The sequence below is a fragment of the Hyperolius riggenbachi genome, chromosome 11, assembly GCF_040937935.1.
Source record: "Hyperolius riggenbachi isolate aHypRig1 chromosome 11, aHypRig1.pri, whole genome shotgun sequence".
In the NCBI taxonomy this organism is placed as follows: Eukaryota; Metazoa; Chordata; class Amphibia; order Anura; family Hyperoliidae; genus Hyperolius; species Hyperolius riggenbachi.
The window spans coordinates 204,403,697-204,422,190 of record NC_090656.1 but is presented as its reverse complement, the minus strand read 5'-3'; the positions used below and the strand labels follow the sequence as shown (position 1 = coordinate 204,422,190).

The following is an 18,494-nucleotide window of genomic DNA, read 5'->3' as shown; positions in this document are numbered from 1 at the left end:
TTTGTTACAGTGTAACGCTACACGTTCAAAGAAAGTGCAGCATTCTGTGCGTTATACTGGGCTTTAGCTGCGTTGGACTGTTTGCACATGCTCAGTAAGGGGAGAGTCCGCTATTGTTCCTAGCCACATGGCTAATTAATATTCACTGCACTGTAGCGTTGTCCAGATCATGAACAATTCGGATCTTTTTTGTGAGTCGAATCATCCGGGTCATCACAATGAAGGACTCGGTTCACAGTGGATGTCTGCAAGAAACAGGAACTGCAGCTTCTGTGCACAAGCACAATCTTCCTGCTGCATCTCTCCCTTCCCCATTAGCACCCTCAATGTGCCTTCATTCTCCTGCACCTCTCACTCTGCTGCACCACTGCTTCCTGCTTCCCTAGTAAAATGATTCAAAGATTCGGTTCAAAGATCCGGATCTTTTCAATGATCCGATTCGAATCATCCGAATCATTGAAAAGATCCGGACTTCCCAGGATAGCACCAAGAGCCTCATAACGCAGCTCAATCTGATGTCCAACTTCAACACCACCATGCGTTACGTTAGGGGCACGTTATGCGACCTTAACGTCCCCTAAAACGCAATGTCTTGGTGTGAAAGAGGCCTAAAGGAAGGCACACACTAGGCAGAATCGCATATGCATTTTCCACCATGTGCTAGAGGGAAAACTCATGCGATTCTGCCTAGTGTGTTCCTACCCTAAAACATTTTCTATTTCTACTGCTCTGAAATAAAAAAAAAATTCTAGAAGAGCCAACTGGATCAATTCTGAGCAGATTAGCTTACAAATCAGATCAGAATCCCATACAATTAAGGCCCATACACACGCCAGATAAAACTCGGCCAATAACAAGCGAGAATCTAGCGTGTGTACAGCAGCCCCCATTGCCCCCCGACCACTCGGCCAGCAATCTGTCCAGATGGATCCCTTCATCCAAACGACGGCAGATGGCCCGAAGGATCGGCTCCTGATCCCTGTTGGGCGACATCAATGTAGTGTGTGTATGGGTAGACTTCAAAGCAATCAATCAGCCGATCCTTTCAAATGGATGGCTTACACAATAACTTGCCAAAATCGGTGGCGTAACTACAGATCATGGGCGCCCCAGCAAAACTTTGATGGGCCCCCCAATGTACACCCCCTTCCCTTGCCTACCCCTGGGGACCCATCGTGCAAGTGTGGACATCATAAGGTTCACACCCATAACACAGTGTAGCCATAAGAACACCTGATCTGAAGGGTGGGCCCCTTTATCAGAAGTGCCATAGTAGTTGGGGTCCCCTACAGCTCTGGGCCACTCTGCGGTCGCAGGGGCTGATCCTTTCTAGTTAAGCCAAAGTCATTATTTGGATTAATTTCAGAGCAGGACTCAGACCATTACAAAAGCATTGTTAGTGACAGGTTCTCTTTCATCAGATTCCCATTCCACGCACATGTGGAACGTTTCATATAAACAAGCACCTCTGCTCCTTTGGTAGAAAGGACACAAATCTGATTTCACGTAACTTGGCCAGATGGGTCAGAAGCGGAGTAAAGAGTCACCCCGACTAGAAGTGAAAGTTCAGTTTTCGGTGGAGGCTGAAGGGTAAAACTGCCTAACAGTTTCTCCTGTCCCATAGTGAGATCTCTGCACTCTACATGGAGCCGGTCGTCATGTTTCACCAACAGAGCTGACAATCTAATGCTCATTCCCTCTCTAGGGTGAAGGGCCATGGCTACAGACCAGGCCCTGGGGTTGTGCACAGTATTGGTCTGGGTAGCCTGTGCGTTGTTTGCACGCTGGTCGGTTAGCTCAGGTCTTCTTCCTCAGATATGACAGCGATGGGGGAAGGAATGGGTGGGCAGGCCTGGACTTGACTTCTATTCTTCCAGAAATGAAAAGAATCGCTCAGCAAAGCATCTCAAATCCCGATACAAATGTGAGAAAAAAATGCTGCTACATGTCAGCTGACGGCGTGCCAAGATTCTCCGCAGCTCCGGCGTAACCCTTTATCTGCCGTGGCCCCGGATGGGTCGCATGAGACAACTGACGCTTCCCAAAGGCTGAACATCCGCCAGCAGCCAATCAGCTTTCAGTGCTGGTTACTGTGTGTTACAACACTTTGCAAACTTGAAAGCTGAATTTTCTATAGTGCTTATGTTTTGTTTCTCCTTACTGTCACTGATTTCCTTACACTGGCCACACACAGATTACAGTCTTATTGAACAATCCGGTTCAGACAGGCGTGCTGCGGCCCTTTGTCACCACCTTCAGACAGACATTTTCTGCTGTAATGCTAGGGAATGTAGTCTGCCCTCCATTGTACTCCCTAGTTTGGGAGTCACATGGTCATGTGCAGGAATGGACTAAGATTAAATTGGGCCCTAGGCAAGATAGAGTTTTTGCCCACCACTGATGGTCACCTGTCTTTTTTAATAAGATTTGGTGGGGGCTAACATTCACCAGCCCCCTAGAATTCCTAGAGTTGCCTTGCGGATTGTCCGGCTCTGGTCATGTGTGATTGACTCACCCGCCGCTAACAACCAGATAGAGCAGAGAGCAAGCTAGATTGCTTTTTAGAGCACTTTAGTTGTATACAAAGTTTATATTCACTGGTCATCTTGAATGCCCAGTTTGGTTAAGCATTAAAGTACCTGCTCAGTAGCCCCTTCACCAGCCACATCCTACATCACGGACCTTGAGGGCTGCAGGCAGCAGTGTTCTCAGCAAGCTCTGTCTTAACCCTGCCCACAAACATGATGATGCGAGCAAAGAGCCAACAAGACTCCAGTCTGCACTGCAAAATAGGGTGTGTACTTCTCCACAGCAATAAATTGTCTTTTAAAGTTACTACTCCTTTAAATTCATGACTTTACCAGTGAGCAGTGACTGTCGTTATGCACCAGCTCTCCCATAATCCTTTGCAACATGACTTAAAAAAGTTGTATTAGTGATTGTATAACCTGGTCTATACATAGAAAACATAATGGCCCCAACAAAGCGCGGTGTTAATAATTTACGCGATAATACATTAGCGGCACATTTAATAATACATTCAATTGTGACATTCTTCGCTACCTTTCGCCATTGTAGCGAGCGCACCAATCCATGCCTATTATTCTCCGTGGCTAATTGTGTGTTTTGTGCCTTCACCCATCACTTTGTGTCGCGTCTTGTTCGGAAACAATGATGACTGTAATGGCTGTACTTGCGGGATAAAAGCCGCCACGATTTAACGTCCGTCGGGGAGAATTAAATTAAAATCGCATATTTCTGCCTTTACGAGCGCATTAAACGCCTCCCGAGTGCCGCAGTAAAGATAATGACCTTGACAATTACTCGGCGAACACAAATGTTTGGCGTCATCATCCTTTGACCGGAACAAGGCCGCTCTTCCCTGTTTAATTGCTTTCAGCAGTGGTATTATATATATCCCCTGTACCATCTGACCGGGGAGGCTGGAGCTTAATTAACACTGGACAAAGGGGTTAAAGCTGATTACACCCTGCGTACGTGAGATTGATTTCCGCTGACTGTCGGCTGGGAAATTTCACTGCTGAGCATCCCGGGAGACAGGAAAGGCCTCGAAAAAGATGTCTCCAGTGACCAAAATACAGCACAGGGTGGAGTGCAATTTCCAGACTTTACTGAGAAATGACTTCGGGTTTTCCCTTGCTTCTGATTTGCCAACAGTGTTGTAACTACAACCTGGGAAACCTCACTGCCCCTTCTGCTTCAAAACGGGATAATACTCCCAAAAATAAAATTTTAGTAACCACTCTTAGTTACATAAAAGAACATTTTAAAAGTATTCCCAAACATTCCCTGCGTGTAGCTTGCTTATCTCTGGATTATCGGCAAATGTAATCAATGTCAGCCAGGAAAAAGTCTCTTCCTGTGTCTTTACTCTGCCTCTGCTGATTAGACACATCCCTCTGGTAACAGCTGAGTCACTTTAACTGAAAGGGAGGGCGGAGAATCCAGACAGAGGTAGAGAGGGTCTCCTGGCTGGCAAAGATTACATTTGCCAATGAACCAGAGATAAACAACCCTATACTGTTCTCTGCAGTGAAAGTAAACATAAAATGTGTGGGAATGCTTTCAAATGTTATTTTATGTAACTAAGAATAGTTACTGAAATTTTGTTGTGGAAGTATTATCACACTTTAAATAAAACTTTAACCAAGTTCCTAAATGCGCTGCACACTTTATGTTACTACTGTTACTACACACACAAGAGACTTTCCAAGTTTCACTTGCATATAAAAGGACTGCTTTCACATTAGTATAAAACATGCAAACTTTTGTTCTTTTTTAGATGTTTTTGTATTACTCCAGATAGGGTACTCCTTGGTAAATGCTCAGTTTACTTTGTTTATTCAGTTTCTTACATCATCTTCTGCTTCACCATAACCTGGAAGGTCAACACAACCCATTACCCCCAAAAATCCAGATCTTTGTAAACAGGCGCCTATGGAGAATTATGAATATGAAACGGTCAGAGAAAGTGACAAAATTAAGAACTGTGGAAAAACGCCAACCAGCTACCAATAGAAATTCAGATAAGGAGGAGGAAGTGGGGTTGGATAGGCCACACCCTCAGGAAGGGAGAGGCATCTATAAAAATAAGAGCCCTAGAGTGGAATCCACAGGGATCAAGAACAAGGGGGCAACTTCGAAAAACATGGAGGAGATCAAGGGAAGAAGAAATCAGATGGGAACAACCTGGATTGAGATCAAGAGAATAGCAGTAAATAGACCTAAATGGAAAATCTTCTCATATGTCCTGTGCTCTACTAGGAGTTAAATAAACAGATGATAATGACACAAGAGAAGTTCATCCTTTAAGCATTCTTTACCCAATCATCTGGCATACCACCAATATGAGGGGCACTCCTCCAACGTGCTCAATCCACACACATGTGAATACAGCGCCCCTGGTGGTAGGCCGCAAAGGGGACACACTACCACTACTGATACTGTAATGCAGGTATGTCAAACCGGTCCTACAAGGGCCGAGATCCTCACACATTTTTGATACAGCTCAAATGAATTGATGGGTCTGAATCAGGAAAGGTGTGGTCCATCAGGTAGAACACATTCCTCTCTTTCTCAGTCCATCCTAAACACTGGCATGGATCCGGCCCTCCAGGCCTGGAGTTTGACACATGTGCTGTAATGGGAGATGTGCTCATTACTACCACACACAGCAACTTTGTCTTCTAATGAGACTTCCCTATCTTTCTAAGCCTCAGGCATCCAGTGCTGTCTCCCCCGATAATATAGCCAAAAAGGATGTTGTCTGTGGCACGGTAGCACCTGCAGTATTTACCTACCGCGATCCTGCCCAGGTGCAATAGCGGCTATCCGGGCTCAGGTGGAAATAGCCGAGCCCAATCGGGTCTGCTCTACTGTGCAAGTGCAATGGCCTCGTGTCCAGTGTGTGGACTTAGAGAAAGCCCCCCCCCCCCCCGACTTTCTCTAAGTCCACACACTGGAGTGCGAGAAAAGAGGTGGCAAAATAAAGCTAATGTGCAGTCCAGAGGAACTATGAAAGCCCTGCTAAATCTCTGTGGTTTGGATTTTGTTGGAGTCTTAGCACACCGGTGGTACTTTAGTCCCTCACCCACCTCTTTACAAACATGCAGTGAAACATTCCATGTACAAAATCATCAACAGCCATGGAGAAGAAAGGAAAAAAAAGCACAAAACAATTATAGTCACTCTGTAGAACATTGCCTCCAACCAGAAGGAGAGATAAAACTGCAGGGTGGGGCCCAGCCAGCAATAAATAAAGGAAAACATCACTAAAGAGTAAGATAAAGATATTTCAAAGAATTGAAGTTCAGCAGCTGCTGCAGGAACGCCACAGGCGAGAATCGTCAAGAGGCTTCGCAGCACAGGAGAGATTAACCCTCTACTGCAGCTATTGTACGCTCTAACAACAGTTTATGGCATGAGGATTGCCAGTGATTCCCACTCTGTAGGGAAGGGTTGGCAACGGTGCAATTACCCATAATCCCACTCTGCTAGAGATCATTTCTGGCCCTAACTAAGTTAGCACGCTTTTGTGAATCGAGGCCATTGCCTTTTGGGATGACAAAAGATTGATACAAAGACACTTGCCAGCCTAGGGTCAGTGACACCCTGCCACATGGGGAACCCAGGAAAAAAAACACTCTAAGGGATTCCAAAAACAACTACAGCCCTGAACAATGACTCATCAGTGTCTTACCATTGATTCGAGGTCCCAGAATAATGACACACTGGCACTTTGGAATCTCAGAACAGTGGCATAACAGTTGGCGTTCCCAAAATGGTAGAGAATAGTCACAGAACAGTTACACACTGACACTTGTAGATCGCAGAACAGTGACACACTGACACTTGTAGATCACAGAACAGTGTCACACTGACACTTGTAGATCACAGAACAGTGTCAAACTGACACTTGTAGATCATAGAACAGTATCACATTGACACTTGTAGATCACAGAACAGTGTCAAACTGACACTTGTAGATCATAGAACAGTATCACATTGACACTTGTAGATCACAGAACAGTGTCACACTGACACTTGTAGATCGCAGAACAGTGTCACATTGACACTTGTAGATCACAGAACAGTGACACACTGACACTTGTAGATCGCAGAACAGTGTCACACTGACACTTGTAGATCACAGAACCGTGACACACTGACACTTGTAGATCACAGAACAGTGACACACTGACACTTGTAGATCACAGAACAGTGTCACACTGACACTTGTAGATCACAGAACAGTGTCACACTGATACTTGTAGATCACAGAACAGTGACACACTGACACTTGTAGATCACAGAACAGTGACACACTGACACTTGTAGATCACAGAACAGTGTCACACTGACACTTGTAGATCACAGAACAGTGTCACACTGACACTTGTAGATCACAGAACAGTGACACACTGACACTTGTAGATCACAGAACAGTGTCACACTGACACTTGTAGATCACAGAACAGTGTCACACTGACACTTGTAGGTCACAGAACAGTGACACACTGACACTTGTAGGTCACAGAACAGTGTCACACTGACACTTGCAGATCACAGAACAGTGTCACACTGACACTTGTAGATCACAGAACAGTGTCACACTGACACTTGTAGAGCACAGAACAGTGACACACTGACACTTGTAGGTCACAGAACAGTGACACACTGACACTTGTAGGTCACAGAACAGTGACACACTGACACGTGTAGATCACAGAACAGTGACACACTGACACTTGTAGATCACATAACAGTGTCACACTGACACTTGTAGATCACAGAACAGTGTCACATTGACACTTGTAGATCACAGACCAGTGACACACTGACACTTGTAGATCACAGAACAGTGTCACACTGACACTTGTAGATCACAGAACAGTGTCACATTGACACTTGTAGATCACAGACCAGTGACACACTGACACTTGTAGATCACAGAACAGTGTCACACTGACACTTGTAGATCACAGAACAGTGTCACACTGACACTTGTAGATCACAGAACAGTGTCACACTGACACTTGTAGATCACAGAACAGTGACACACTGACACTTGTATATCACAGAACAGTGTCACACTGACACGTGTAGATCACAGAACAGTGTCACACTGACACTTGTAGATCACAGAACAGTGTCACACTGACACTTGTAGATCACAGAACAGTGTCACATTGACACTTGTAGATCACAGACCAGTGACACACTGACACTTGTAGATCACAGAACAGTGTCACACTGACATTTGTAGATCACAGAACAGTTACACACTGACACTTGTAGATCACAGAACAGTGACACACTGACACTTGTATATCACAGAACAGTGTCACACTGACACGTGTAGATCACAGAACAGTGTCACACTGACACTTGTAGATCACAGAACAGTGTCACACTGACACTTGTAGATCACAGAACAGTGTCACATTGACACTTGTAGATCACAGACCAGTGACACACTGACACTTGTAGATCACAGAACAGTGACACACTGACACTTGTAGATCACAGAACAGTGACACACTGACACTTGTGACACACTGACACTTGTATATCACAGAACAATGACTTTTGGATACCATTGAGGTCCCACAATTGTGGCACGTTGGCATTTGAGGTGTACAAGGACAATATTCTGGGCATTTCTGTGTTTTGCATCCTGGCTGTTTACAGAAGGGGTCCTGGAAGAACTTGTTGTAGCCTGGAGCACTCCCAGGTGTGCAAGCGCTACCGATTGCTATTGTGATCTAGAACAGAATAGAAGATAGTTATGTAACTCTGGTGTATTGTTCCAGAGAATATCTGATTATGTTGGGACACGCCGGCTGTTCTGAGTCTCATTCCTTCGGAAATATTTGGACAGGATCAAACAATAAAATAACATGTAAATATCCAGTCATTCCAGTTCATGTACAAAGGGGAAGATTTCCAGCCAGCCAATTCTTCTCGCCTTTGTGTTGTTTTTTTCAGGACCTTCATTTCCTGCTCCTGCTTGTAAAAATTAAGGAAGACACGGCCATAAAAACAATCTTCTTTGTCTTTGTGCCTCTACAGCAGTCTTGAAATCATTTAAAACACTCCTTGAACATGCATTGTAGCTGCCAACTGGGTGAAAATGGAAGTCAGGCTTGCAGTAGGAGTGGCTGTAAGCTTTTGAGTGGTGGGGCAGAAAGAACAAAATGACCGCTGTCCTGCTCTATTGTCAATACAGTATAATCCTGTTATAGTAAACTCCAAGGGACTAGAAAAAGTGGTTTACTATATTAGAAGTTTACTATATCCAAAATTGTCCTACAAATGGCCCAGCATGCCTGGTACCTTCCTTGCTGCAAAGGAGCAACTCTGTCCTCCCATTGGAGGTACAGAACAAGCACTTGCACCTTTGGTGAACTACAAAGTTAAGTATACCTTAGGGCTGCATAGCCAGGCTATTGCTAGTACAGTATCCAGGACTCCTTCAAAATTGCAGCCATCACTGAATAGAGGCAGCCACTGGCCTCCTGTGAATGGCTCCGATACCTCAGCGGGTGGGACTTTCAGCACCAGCTGCAAGAGAGCAGCTGACCATGGAGTTCACACTGACATGCAACGCCTGCACCGCCCACTTTTTACTATCTCCAGAGTCATTGTCACGTAGGGGCCAAAAAACATGTTTACTATACCAGACATTGCTCCCATAGACTTTTAAAGGAGATTGGCCGGGACCTGGAGATGAAGTTTACTATACCTGAATGTTTCCTATACCGACATTATACAGTAATAACAATTACATTAAAATGCCGTTCAGAGTTGATCATCGTCTTCAATAAATAGCAGATGGTAAGAATGAGGAGAGAACAAAATGGCCGACATCCCGCTTTTCCTGTCTAATGGTATAGATTCCTGTGGACGGAAACCCCATTCTGACCCGACCAATGATACACATCAATGCAAGCAGCTGGCACAGCAGTCCGCAAAATATCTTCAGCCAAGTCTTCCGTTGTTAAAACGCTTTTATCCGGCAGTAAATTGTCTTTGAACATGACAGACCATCAGGGCCACGCAAGATCGGAGAGACAAAAGAGGGCTGCATGAATAATTCATGAGGCGCAAGGGCGACATCATACCTAAACTAGTTCCCGCTGTTAGTTTAAATGGTTATTTCCAACCTCTTTAAGGCATCATTAATTCTGCAGCATCCTTTGCGCGGTCGTTGTCTCCCCTCCGCCATCAGATCAGGACAGGAAGAAACATTATTTAACCTAAATTCCCGTATGTATCGCGGCCACCACATTTAAAAAAAACCGAAAGGAAATAAGCACAAACAGCGGCAGGTCTATGTCAATCAATCTGTTTTACTTCCCGCAAGTAAAAAAGGAAATAAAATCACGCAAAGTCATCGCCAGCGAACCAAAATCAACCACATGGAAGGGGGAAAATAAGATGGCATATTTTGAATATTGCTCGGCGGGTGTCCGGCACAATATAGCGTTCTGTGAGGCATTGTAGCCGACCGTCATATGCAATCAGGCGCCAATTGTTAGTGGACTGTGTGCGAGCACTCACTGTGCTCAATGGGCTGATGAGGTATTATGGGCCAAATGCAAAGCGAATGGCGAGATTAAGAATGGACTTTTTTTTTAACTTAACGTTAATGTGGAGTTGGTTGGGTGTCACGTCATGCCGAGACAATAAAAATAGTTGTTCTAGGTAGTTAGTTCATGCATTGTTACCCTCGCAGGCTCTCCTTACTAATGGGTGCTGATATCTGCATAGATCATCTGCAAAACTACTGCGGGTACATTTTATTTCTGCAAAGTGTTGGCTTAAAGGGCCAGAGCTTGCAAAAAGTGCTTTCCCCCCCTAGGTTTCAGTTCTAGCAAGTATCATAGGCTGTAGCAGAACAGTGGGGTAGGGCTTAGCACACGCGCCTTGCAGCGCTGGTTTCCCGGTTTGAATCCCAGACAGGGCACTATCGGCAAGGAGCTTGTATGTTCTCCCCGTGTCTGTGCGGGTTTCCTCCGGGCACTCGGACATCCTCCCACATCCCAAAAACATACAGATAAGTTAATTTTCTTCCCCCTAAATTGGCCCTAGACTACGATGCATACACTACACTATACATACATACATACATACACATATTATTATTATTTATTGTATTTATAAAGTGCCAACATATTACGCAGTGCTGGACAATAAATACATACAATGATACAAAGGATGACAGACGTAACAAGGTTATACATCATAGGACAAAGCTATACAAGGCAAAAGGGGTACAAAATACATGGTAATGTGATTATGGGCTAGTTGTATAGATCCAGTAATACAAGTACAAGGCTGTCATAGGAATGGAGCACACAATCATTTAGAATACACGGGGAGGGTACAGAGTTACTGTGTGGTAGGGGGTGGGTTTGCCATCTTGAAGAGGTGAGTTTTGAGGGCTTGCTTGAATGTGTTGAAGGAGGACAGTGGAAGGGATTTCCAGAGGGTTGGGGCGGCTCTTGAGAAATGCTGCAGGCACTCATGGGAGTGAGAAATGCGTGGGGAAGTTAGGCTAAGGTCGTTGGGAGAAATGGAGGAGACAACCTGGTGTATACCTGTGAACAAGCTTCGAGATGTAGGTAGAGCAGGCTTTGTGACATATGACTATAATAGAGATAGATTGTGAGCCCCTCTTGAGGAACAGTTAAGTGACAAGACATTATACTCTACAAAGGATGTCGGCGGTATATAAATACTAAATAGTAATAAAAGGGGGTTCAAACAATTTGTAATCATTTCGAGGGAAAGAGCCTCTAAGGCTGTCTGTGGTAGTTCCATGTCCATGGAGTTCCATAAAGCTGCCTTTCCATGTAATTTAAAAGACTGTTGAAAATGTTTGCGTGTATCATGAGTTTAAATGGACTTGAAGGGTTCGTTTCCACTTGTTGCGGTGCAATTTGCGAGCGGCAAAATGGCTGCCGCAGCGCACCACACTATAGCACTCAAAAATTGGAGGCAACCTGTCTTCAAAAAGTCGCACCCTTCAGTCACATGTATACGGCTGGACAGGAAGCACGTCATCTGAAAATCTGCATCTGTGCATACGCACCACAAATGTGCAAAATATTCAAATTTGCAGATCGCCATTGACTTTCATTGCTTCCGGTGCGGTGCACGATAATGCACTGCGGCTTCTGCGTCAGCTAGCACACTTCCGGGGCATCGCAGGAAGTGTAGCATGTTCCACTGACTTTAATAGCCATTGCGATGAGGTGCATTAGGTGGGAGCCAAGCAACTCAGTACGGCCCGGTTCATACTTGCGTTAAAAACCGGTCTGTTTGTGGAACGAGTACTGCACTAACTGAACGGATGTGAATGGATCCAATGTTAACCTATGGAACCATTTACATCCGTCTGTTCGAACGGATCCATTCCGTAGGTTCCTCTGCACGGACCGCAACATTTCTGGCAGCACCAGTTATTCTGGACACTGCAGCGCAAAAAATGAAGCCATCAGTAGAGAGAAATCCTTGCAGTGACAGGAAGCTGGAGTGCGGAGATTGTTTTGCACTCTTTACATAATACTCTACTCTCCAGATGACGTTGTATTCAAACTAGCCCAAAACCCAACAATAAAATGATCGGTGTCTGTGGGAGTTTCCTGCATGGAATACGGGAGGATGGGAACACTCTGGAGGCTGACATCAAGTTATCCGGAAAGTAAAAAACATCAAATAGAAACATGGCAGCTTCAATTGCCAATATTCACTGTGAATTTAAAGGAGTAAGCTCTAGGGCTGTAGTCCAGATCCTGAGGAGTCACTGAAAGCAGCACTGAAAGCAGCGTGTAGGGAACTACCAGTTCTGTGTGTGTGCGTTAGGAGTACATTTTAAAGGATAACTGTAGCGAGAGATATACAGAGGCTGCCATATTTATTTCCTGTTAAACAATACCAGTTACCTGGCAGCCCTGCGGATCTATTTGGTTGCAGCAGTGTCTGAATAACACCAGAAACAAGCATGCAGCTATTCTTGTCAGTTCCGACATTCATGTCGGAAACACCTGAACTGCTGCATGCTTGCTCAGGGTCTATGGCTAAAAGTATAGACAGAGGATCAGCAGGACAGCCAAGCAACTGGTATTGCACTAAAGGAAAAAAAAACATGGCATCCTCCCTACAGTTGTCCTTTAAAGAGCAACTGTTATCGAGATAATGTAAGGAATAAAACTGCATTTTTTTTTTACAATATTCATTTATAAATGATTTAGTCAATGTTTGCCCATCGTACAATCTTTCCTCGCCCTGATTTACTTTCTAAAATGTATCACAGGTGGTGACATTTTTAGTACTGGCAGGTGATATCTGCGGAATGTTAGTTTACTGAGAGTTCTAAAGCCAGTAGTAAAGATCTCTGGTCTCCCAGAATGCTTGGGAGGGAGGAGGTGGCTAATTCTGCATGATAAACAGTCTCCGTGGGTTGGGTAGGGCTACACATCAATGTACAGCAATATATTTCTATAGGAAGTGTTTCTGCTGCTGAAACCACGATATTTAAGCATAAAACTGGCTATCCTGAATCATTACTGCATTCTGCTATGTGTTGTTATGGTTCCCTTTTAGGATTTGGGGTGTAGGGGATAAGTTGTGACTTCCAAGGTACCTCATCACACAGTGTGCCAGTGTTACCCAACATCCCCCTATGTATGCAGATATCAGGGTGTTGCTCTGCAGGCTGTGTTGCCACTTGTTAAGTGTGGTTTGTGTTTAGTGTCTGAACCTGTGTCTATTGTTCTCCCTGACAGGTGATAACTACCCCGTGCAGTTCATTCCATCGACAATGGCAGCTGCAGCAGCTTCTGGACTCAGCCCGTTACAGCTACAGGTATGTGGCGGGACTCCGGGAGTGCAGCCAAACTTCTGTGTGTATGGGAGGGGGGGGGGGGGGGGTGACACCTACCAGCTGTATGCTAAATATCACTGACTGTCAGATCACATTACGCAAGATTAGAGCCATCCCAACTACAGACACATACTGCCCCCTGTATGCTGCCCAGATAACTGTCACTGCTATCTCATCAACTCTGCTCCAGCAGGCTAAAGTGGCACCCCGCCCTCTGTCATCATAAATAAGAATACCAATATTTGTGTAGCACTTTCCTCTTGTTCCACTCAAAGCATTTGAGAGCTGCAGCCACTAAGGGCACTCTCAATAGCCACCCTACAGTGCTAGGTAGTCTTGCCCATGGACTGTTTTCTAAATAGGTACTGGCTTCAGCCAGGATTCAAAACCTGGTCTCCTATATCAGAGATGGTGCCCCTAACAGTACACTATCCAGCCGTCCCTCTGCCATAAAGCTCTCCTCCACCCTCTCTCACTATAAAGTGGCTCCCCACCTTATCCTCACTAGAAAGGGTTCCTCTTTCAGACCTCTCTGAAGTAAAGATGGTCAAAGAGTAATCCTAATACAAATTGTAATTAGGAATTTAACCAATCAGTTTTACTTCCTGTTGATTTTGATTGATCCAAATTCCAGGCGCATATAGTGTTAGTGTAATTGTTTGTATCTGATTGAATGCTTCTACTGTGAAATGGTCCACCTCCTTCTACCCTCACATCACTATAGAGTGACTCCAACTCTTCCATAACTATAAATCACACCTTCTTTTTAGCATAAAGCTGTCCTCTGCCTCCTACCCTCCTTCACTATAAAGCGGTCCTCCACCACTTATACATCCTGTACTATAAAGTGTCTCCCAACCGCAAGGCAGCTGATTTCGGCACATCACTGCACCATTTGTATCGGCGCCAGCACTGCATGCCTGATTTGGGCGCTGGGAGTTTCAGCCAAGTGTCACACAAATTTTTTAAAAAAAGGATAACTGTGCAGCCGGCAATAGCTGATACCTGAATTATATGAAGACTTGCACCTAAAAAGCCATTTCTTCAACATGTTAAAAGAAAACAATACTCACCTATTCAAAAAAAAAAAAGAACTGGTGTACAGAAAAAAATGACAGATTGTACTTTGGACTATTGAGTGCAGATTTGAAATCACTGGCTGTAATTTAATGCAGGTTGTTTACCGAAAGCCTAGAAACAGGTGCAAGGATGAGATGTCTGCAGACAACAATGAAGCATGGCGGAGGTTCTTTGAAAGTTTAGAGCTGCATTTCTGCACATGGAGTTGGGGATTTGGTCAGAAAATAATGGTCTTCACAATGTACAAGCAGATACTGGGAGGGCTCTAGTCAATCCTGATAAATCATCAGAACACTGACCCTAAACAGGCAGCCAAAACAAATGTGTCGGGGATTACCGCACATGAAGAGGCTTGCACAACCCAGACAACCTAAATCAACAGAAAAATATGATTATTTCCCCTGAGATGTTTATAACAACCTACCTGCTGATGAGCACCTTCAATAAGTGTACCTGTAGGGGAAAAAGTGCCCCCAATGGCTACTCACCTCAATAGAGAGAAGGCTCTGGATCATCCCCCTCCTCCATTCGCCCATTCCAGCGCTGTCCCCTCTGCAAAACAAGTGGTTGTTGACGGCTCGCGCATCTGCAGTACTCAGACCCAAATGATCAAAGTCTGATCGGGGTCCTCTGCTTTTTCCACTGAAGCCCGAGCGGGTCCATACCGTGTTTCCCCGAAAATAGGACCTCCCTTGAAAATAAGACCTAGCTTATATTAGACATCCGCCGAAAATAAGACCTAGCTGGGCCGCACAATGTGTCCCCCCTTTGCTCCCTCCCTTACTCGGAGCATTACAGGAAAAGACACTCACCGGCTTCCGACGTGCCATCGTTAACGTCTCTCCTCAGCAGCAACCAGCTTCCTCTCCTTGACAACAGCGGCTCTCGTCATGTGACACAGGCACATCCTGCCGCGTAACATGACAAGAACCGCCGTTGTCAAACAGAGGAACCCTGGCGCTGCTGAGGAGAGAAGTTATCGCTGCCACGTCGGAAGCCGGTGAGTTTCTTCTGCTGTAATGCTCCGCTCGCCACTCTGCAGAGGGAGGAAGGGCTATACTGTGCTGGGGGCTGCCGTTATGGACCAGGTCCTCACGGCTATCACTACAGGGCAGCTCATCATGGGGTGAGTGCAGGGCTTTACTGGGCTGGGGGCTGCCACTGGGGACCAAAATTATAAGCCCTCCCTGAAAATAAGACCTATATTGTTTGGGGGTAAAATTAATATAAGACAGTGTCTTATTTTTCAGGGAAACACGGTACTACTGTGCAGGCATAGTGTGGCTGCACTACAGTGGTCCCAAAGCTGGAATGTCCTTATGGACAGGGGATGCCTCTGTAGGATCCAGAGTCTCCCTTCTCCTGAGGTAAGTATCAGATTTTTCCGTTTGCAAACCTCAAACCTTCTGCATGTAAGTCTACCTGGTAGAATGCATGATGTTTTACAGGCTAAAGCTGGTTATATCAAGTATTGGTTGATTTTGTTTTATTCTTTCTTTCTTTTTGCTACTTACAGCATATACTTTTTAGACCATTGACTGATATGTACAAGGAATCCATTGCCTTAATTTTTCATGTATGTGAAATGTTTGCACAGTACCGTATATAGAGTGCGGTAACCTGGCAGATACAGTGCGTGGATTCTGTGTGACCCCCGGTGCAGAGGGTGAGTTCTCGGGGGCACCTGTCACACTGCTGGCAGAAGTGAGGCACTCTGGGTTGTGGCGGTCATGTGACATCAGCTCCCCAATTAGCAGAGAGTTTTTGGAGCCAGAGATGAAGTTTGCAGGAATCTCCTGTGGAGATAATGAGCGCTTCACACTAATTCACCTGCATGAGGCTGAGATAATGGAGCACTCTTCAGACACTCAGATCTTTTCTTCCAGCGGTGACAATTGTCTCCTTTTATCTTCTGCCGGCGCGGTTCTCCTCTCTGAGAACCCCGGCAGCATTGAGATGTTTTGATAAACTCATAATATGATGATGATATTCATCCGTGTTTGTCATCCTGATGCATTGTATCCGCAGAAGATGCGTATGTTGTGGCTGGTATCGCGAAAGGGGCCTATTAGCAGTGAACAATCGTATTATCGATCGGATTATTAGAAGCGATTGTATTTTATCGATCCAAAGTATTAAAGTATCCGAAGTATTCCACATTTTGAAACCAAGTACAATTGTATGTATAAAAAAAAATCTATTGTGCCGATCGACCAGTCCTACAAGAAAATGATACCATTGTTCAGAGTTGATTGGGCCCACCAGCTTCTGGCTTCCCACAATAAGTTCAGAATAATAGAACTAAAAATGTGATCATTCACTAAAATTGCACCTTAACCTCTTCTGAGCAGGGACGGATTTCTGGGAAGGCCACAAAGGCCTGGGCCTTGGGTGGCCGCAGCCCAAGTGGCGGCACCTGGACATGAAAGAGGAGGCTGAAAATGGGGAGCAACACATGAACAAGGGAACCTGATGCCCAAGGCAGCTATTAGTGACAGAGAGTACATGGATGATACAGATGGAAGAGGGGCTGTACATGGAAAGGGGGGGCGCTGCTACACATGGAAGGGAAGCCATACATACTTGGCCTAGGGGCACAAAGTATAAATCTGCCTTTGCTTCTGGGGGGGGCGTAGTTGAAATCTATGCCCTGTCTGTGCCCGCTTATCCCTGCCAGGGCGTAGGTTTGAACCCTGATGCACACTCATGCTGTTCCTGTCATGTGCCCGTTAAAGCAGACTTTCTCAACCAAGGTACTTTGAGTACTCTGCAGGGAGTTCCTTGGCATTTTTTCCCATTGTGGGGGTTGGGGAAATTATGATAGAGATGCTATAAAAAAGCCCTCACTTGCCTCTCAATAATCGCCGCCTCCCCACGCCACAAGCTCCCCCAGATGGACCTTCCCACCCAACTCAATCCAGCTTAGCAAAAAACGGGATAGGTCCATCCTCCTATTACAGGAGGAACAAGAGGTATCCGAGGAAGGGGAGAAAAGGAGGAGGACGAGAAGAGCGGGAGTAAAGCATAGGCACACAGGTATTTCAGCCCCCAGTAGCACAGCTGGGCACAATGTGGTCAATTTGTCTGATGTCATCTTTTCAGAGGCTGATGTTAAGCTGTTGTCCAAAGGTTTGTCATACGCCCCCACACACCATTTTGAGGTATTTGACACCCTGTTAGATGTGAATAGGTTCATTAGGTCCATTCTCCTGAAAAAGTATTTCAACCAAGATGAGAGCTCCATTGAGATGGGAGAGGTTCTTTCCCCTGTGGTGGCCTTTCCCGACATTGGGACCTTCCAGGATACCAAAGCCAGGTGGACATTAGATTCCCTGATGGCAGATGGTTCGGGATTGGTCTCCATGTCGGATGTACGGCCCCCCGGGATTAAAAACCCTGACTTTTATCCCCTCACAGCTAGGAGCTCTCCAGTTGAGATCTTTCAGGACCTAGTCGAAAAAGAACTTGTCAATATAGCCAGTGCACATCTAAGACGGCAGCGGAACAATCTGACCAAAACTGAACAGATGGCCCTTAAGAGTCTGCAGGCCAATGATAAAATTGTTATACGCAACGCAGACAAGGGGGGGGCAGTTGTCATTTTAAATAAGGTAGATTATCAAGCGGAGGCTTTGAGACAGCTCCATGATGAGACAACATACACGTGCCTCTCAGCTGACCCCACCCCTGTTTTTCAGGCCCAGCTTTTTGGTCTTTTGAGTTATGGTGAAAGTTTGGGAGTATTGAACCATAAACTTGTTGAATATTTGGGTATTAAGCATCCCATTGTTCCCATCTTTCACCATCTCCCCAAGATCCATAAGCCGGGCGCTCCCCCGGAGGGGAGGCCGATAGTTGCGGGGATCGGCTCTCTGGGGGAGCGTCTAAGCGATTGGGTCGATTCTGTATTGCAACCCCTTGTTAAGAGGTTGCCAGGATACATTAAGGATACAAAACACCTTTTGTCGAGTCTGGATGGGGTAGAGTGGGAAGCGAACTATAG

The 18,494-nt window shown here is 45.4% G+C and overlaps 1 protein-coding gene and 1 long non-coding RNA gene across 18 annotated transcripts in view; one reads left to right on the top strand and one right to left on the bottom strand.

Moving 5' to 3' along the window:
- The window catches only part of LOC137538435 (uncharacterized), a 407,510-nt gene that overhangs the window by 142,483 nt on the left and 246,533 nt on the right, over window positions 1–18,494 (bottom strand). The window lies entirely within an intron of this gene.
- Window positions 1–18,494, top strand: part of SOX6 (SRY-box transcription factor 6) — a 605,164-nt gene that overhangs the window by 484,299 nt on the left and 102,371 nt on the right. For all 17 annotated transcript variants that reach the window (XM_068260626.1, XM_068260625.1, XM_068260627.1 and 14 more), the window contains one exon: window positions 13,314–13,393. In XM_068260626.1, the coding sequence (XP_068116727.1) occupies window positions 13,314–13,393 (80 nt within the window). The remainder of the gene's footprint in view (window positions 1–13,313; window positions 13,394–18,494) is intronic.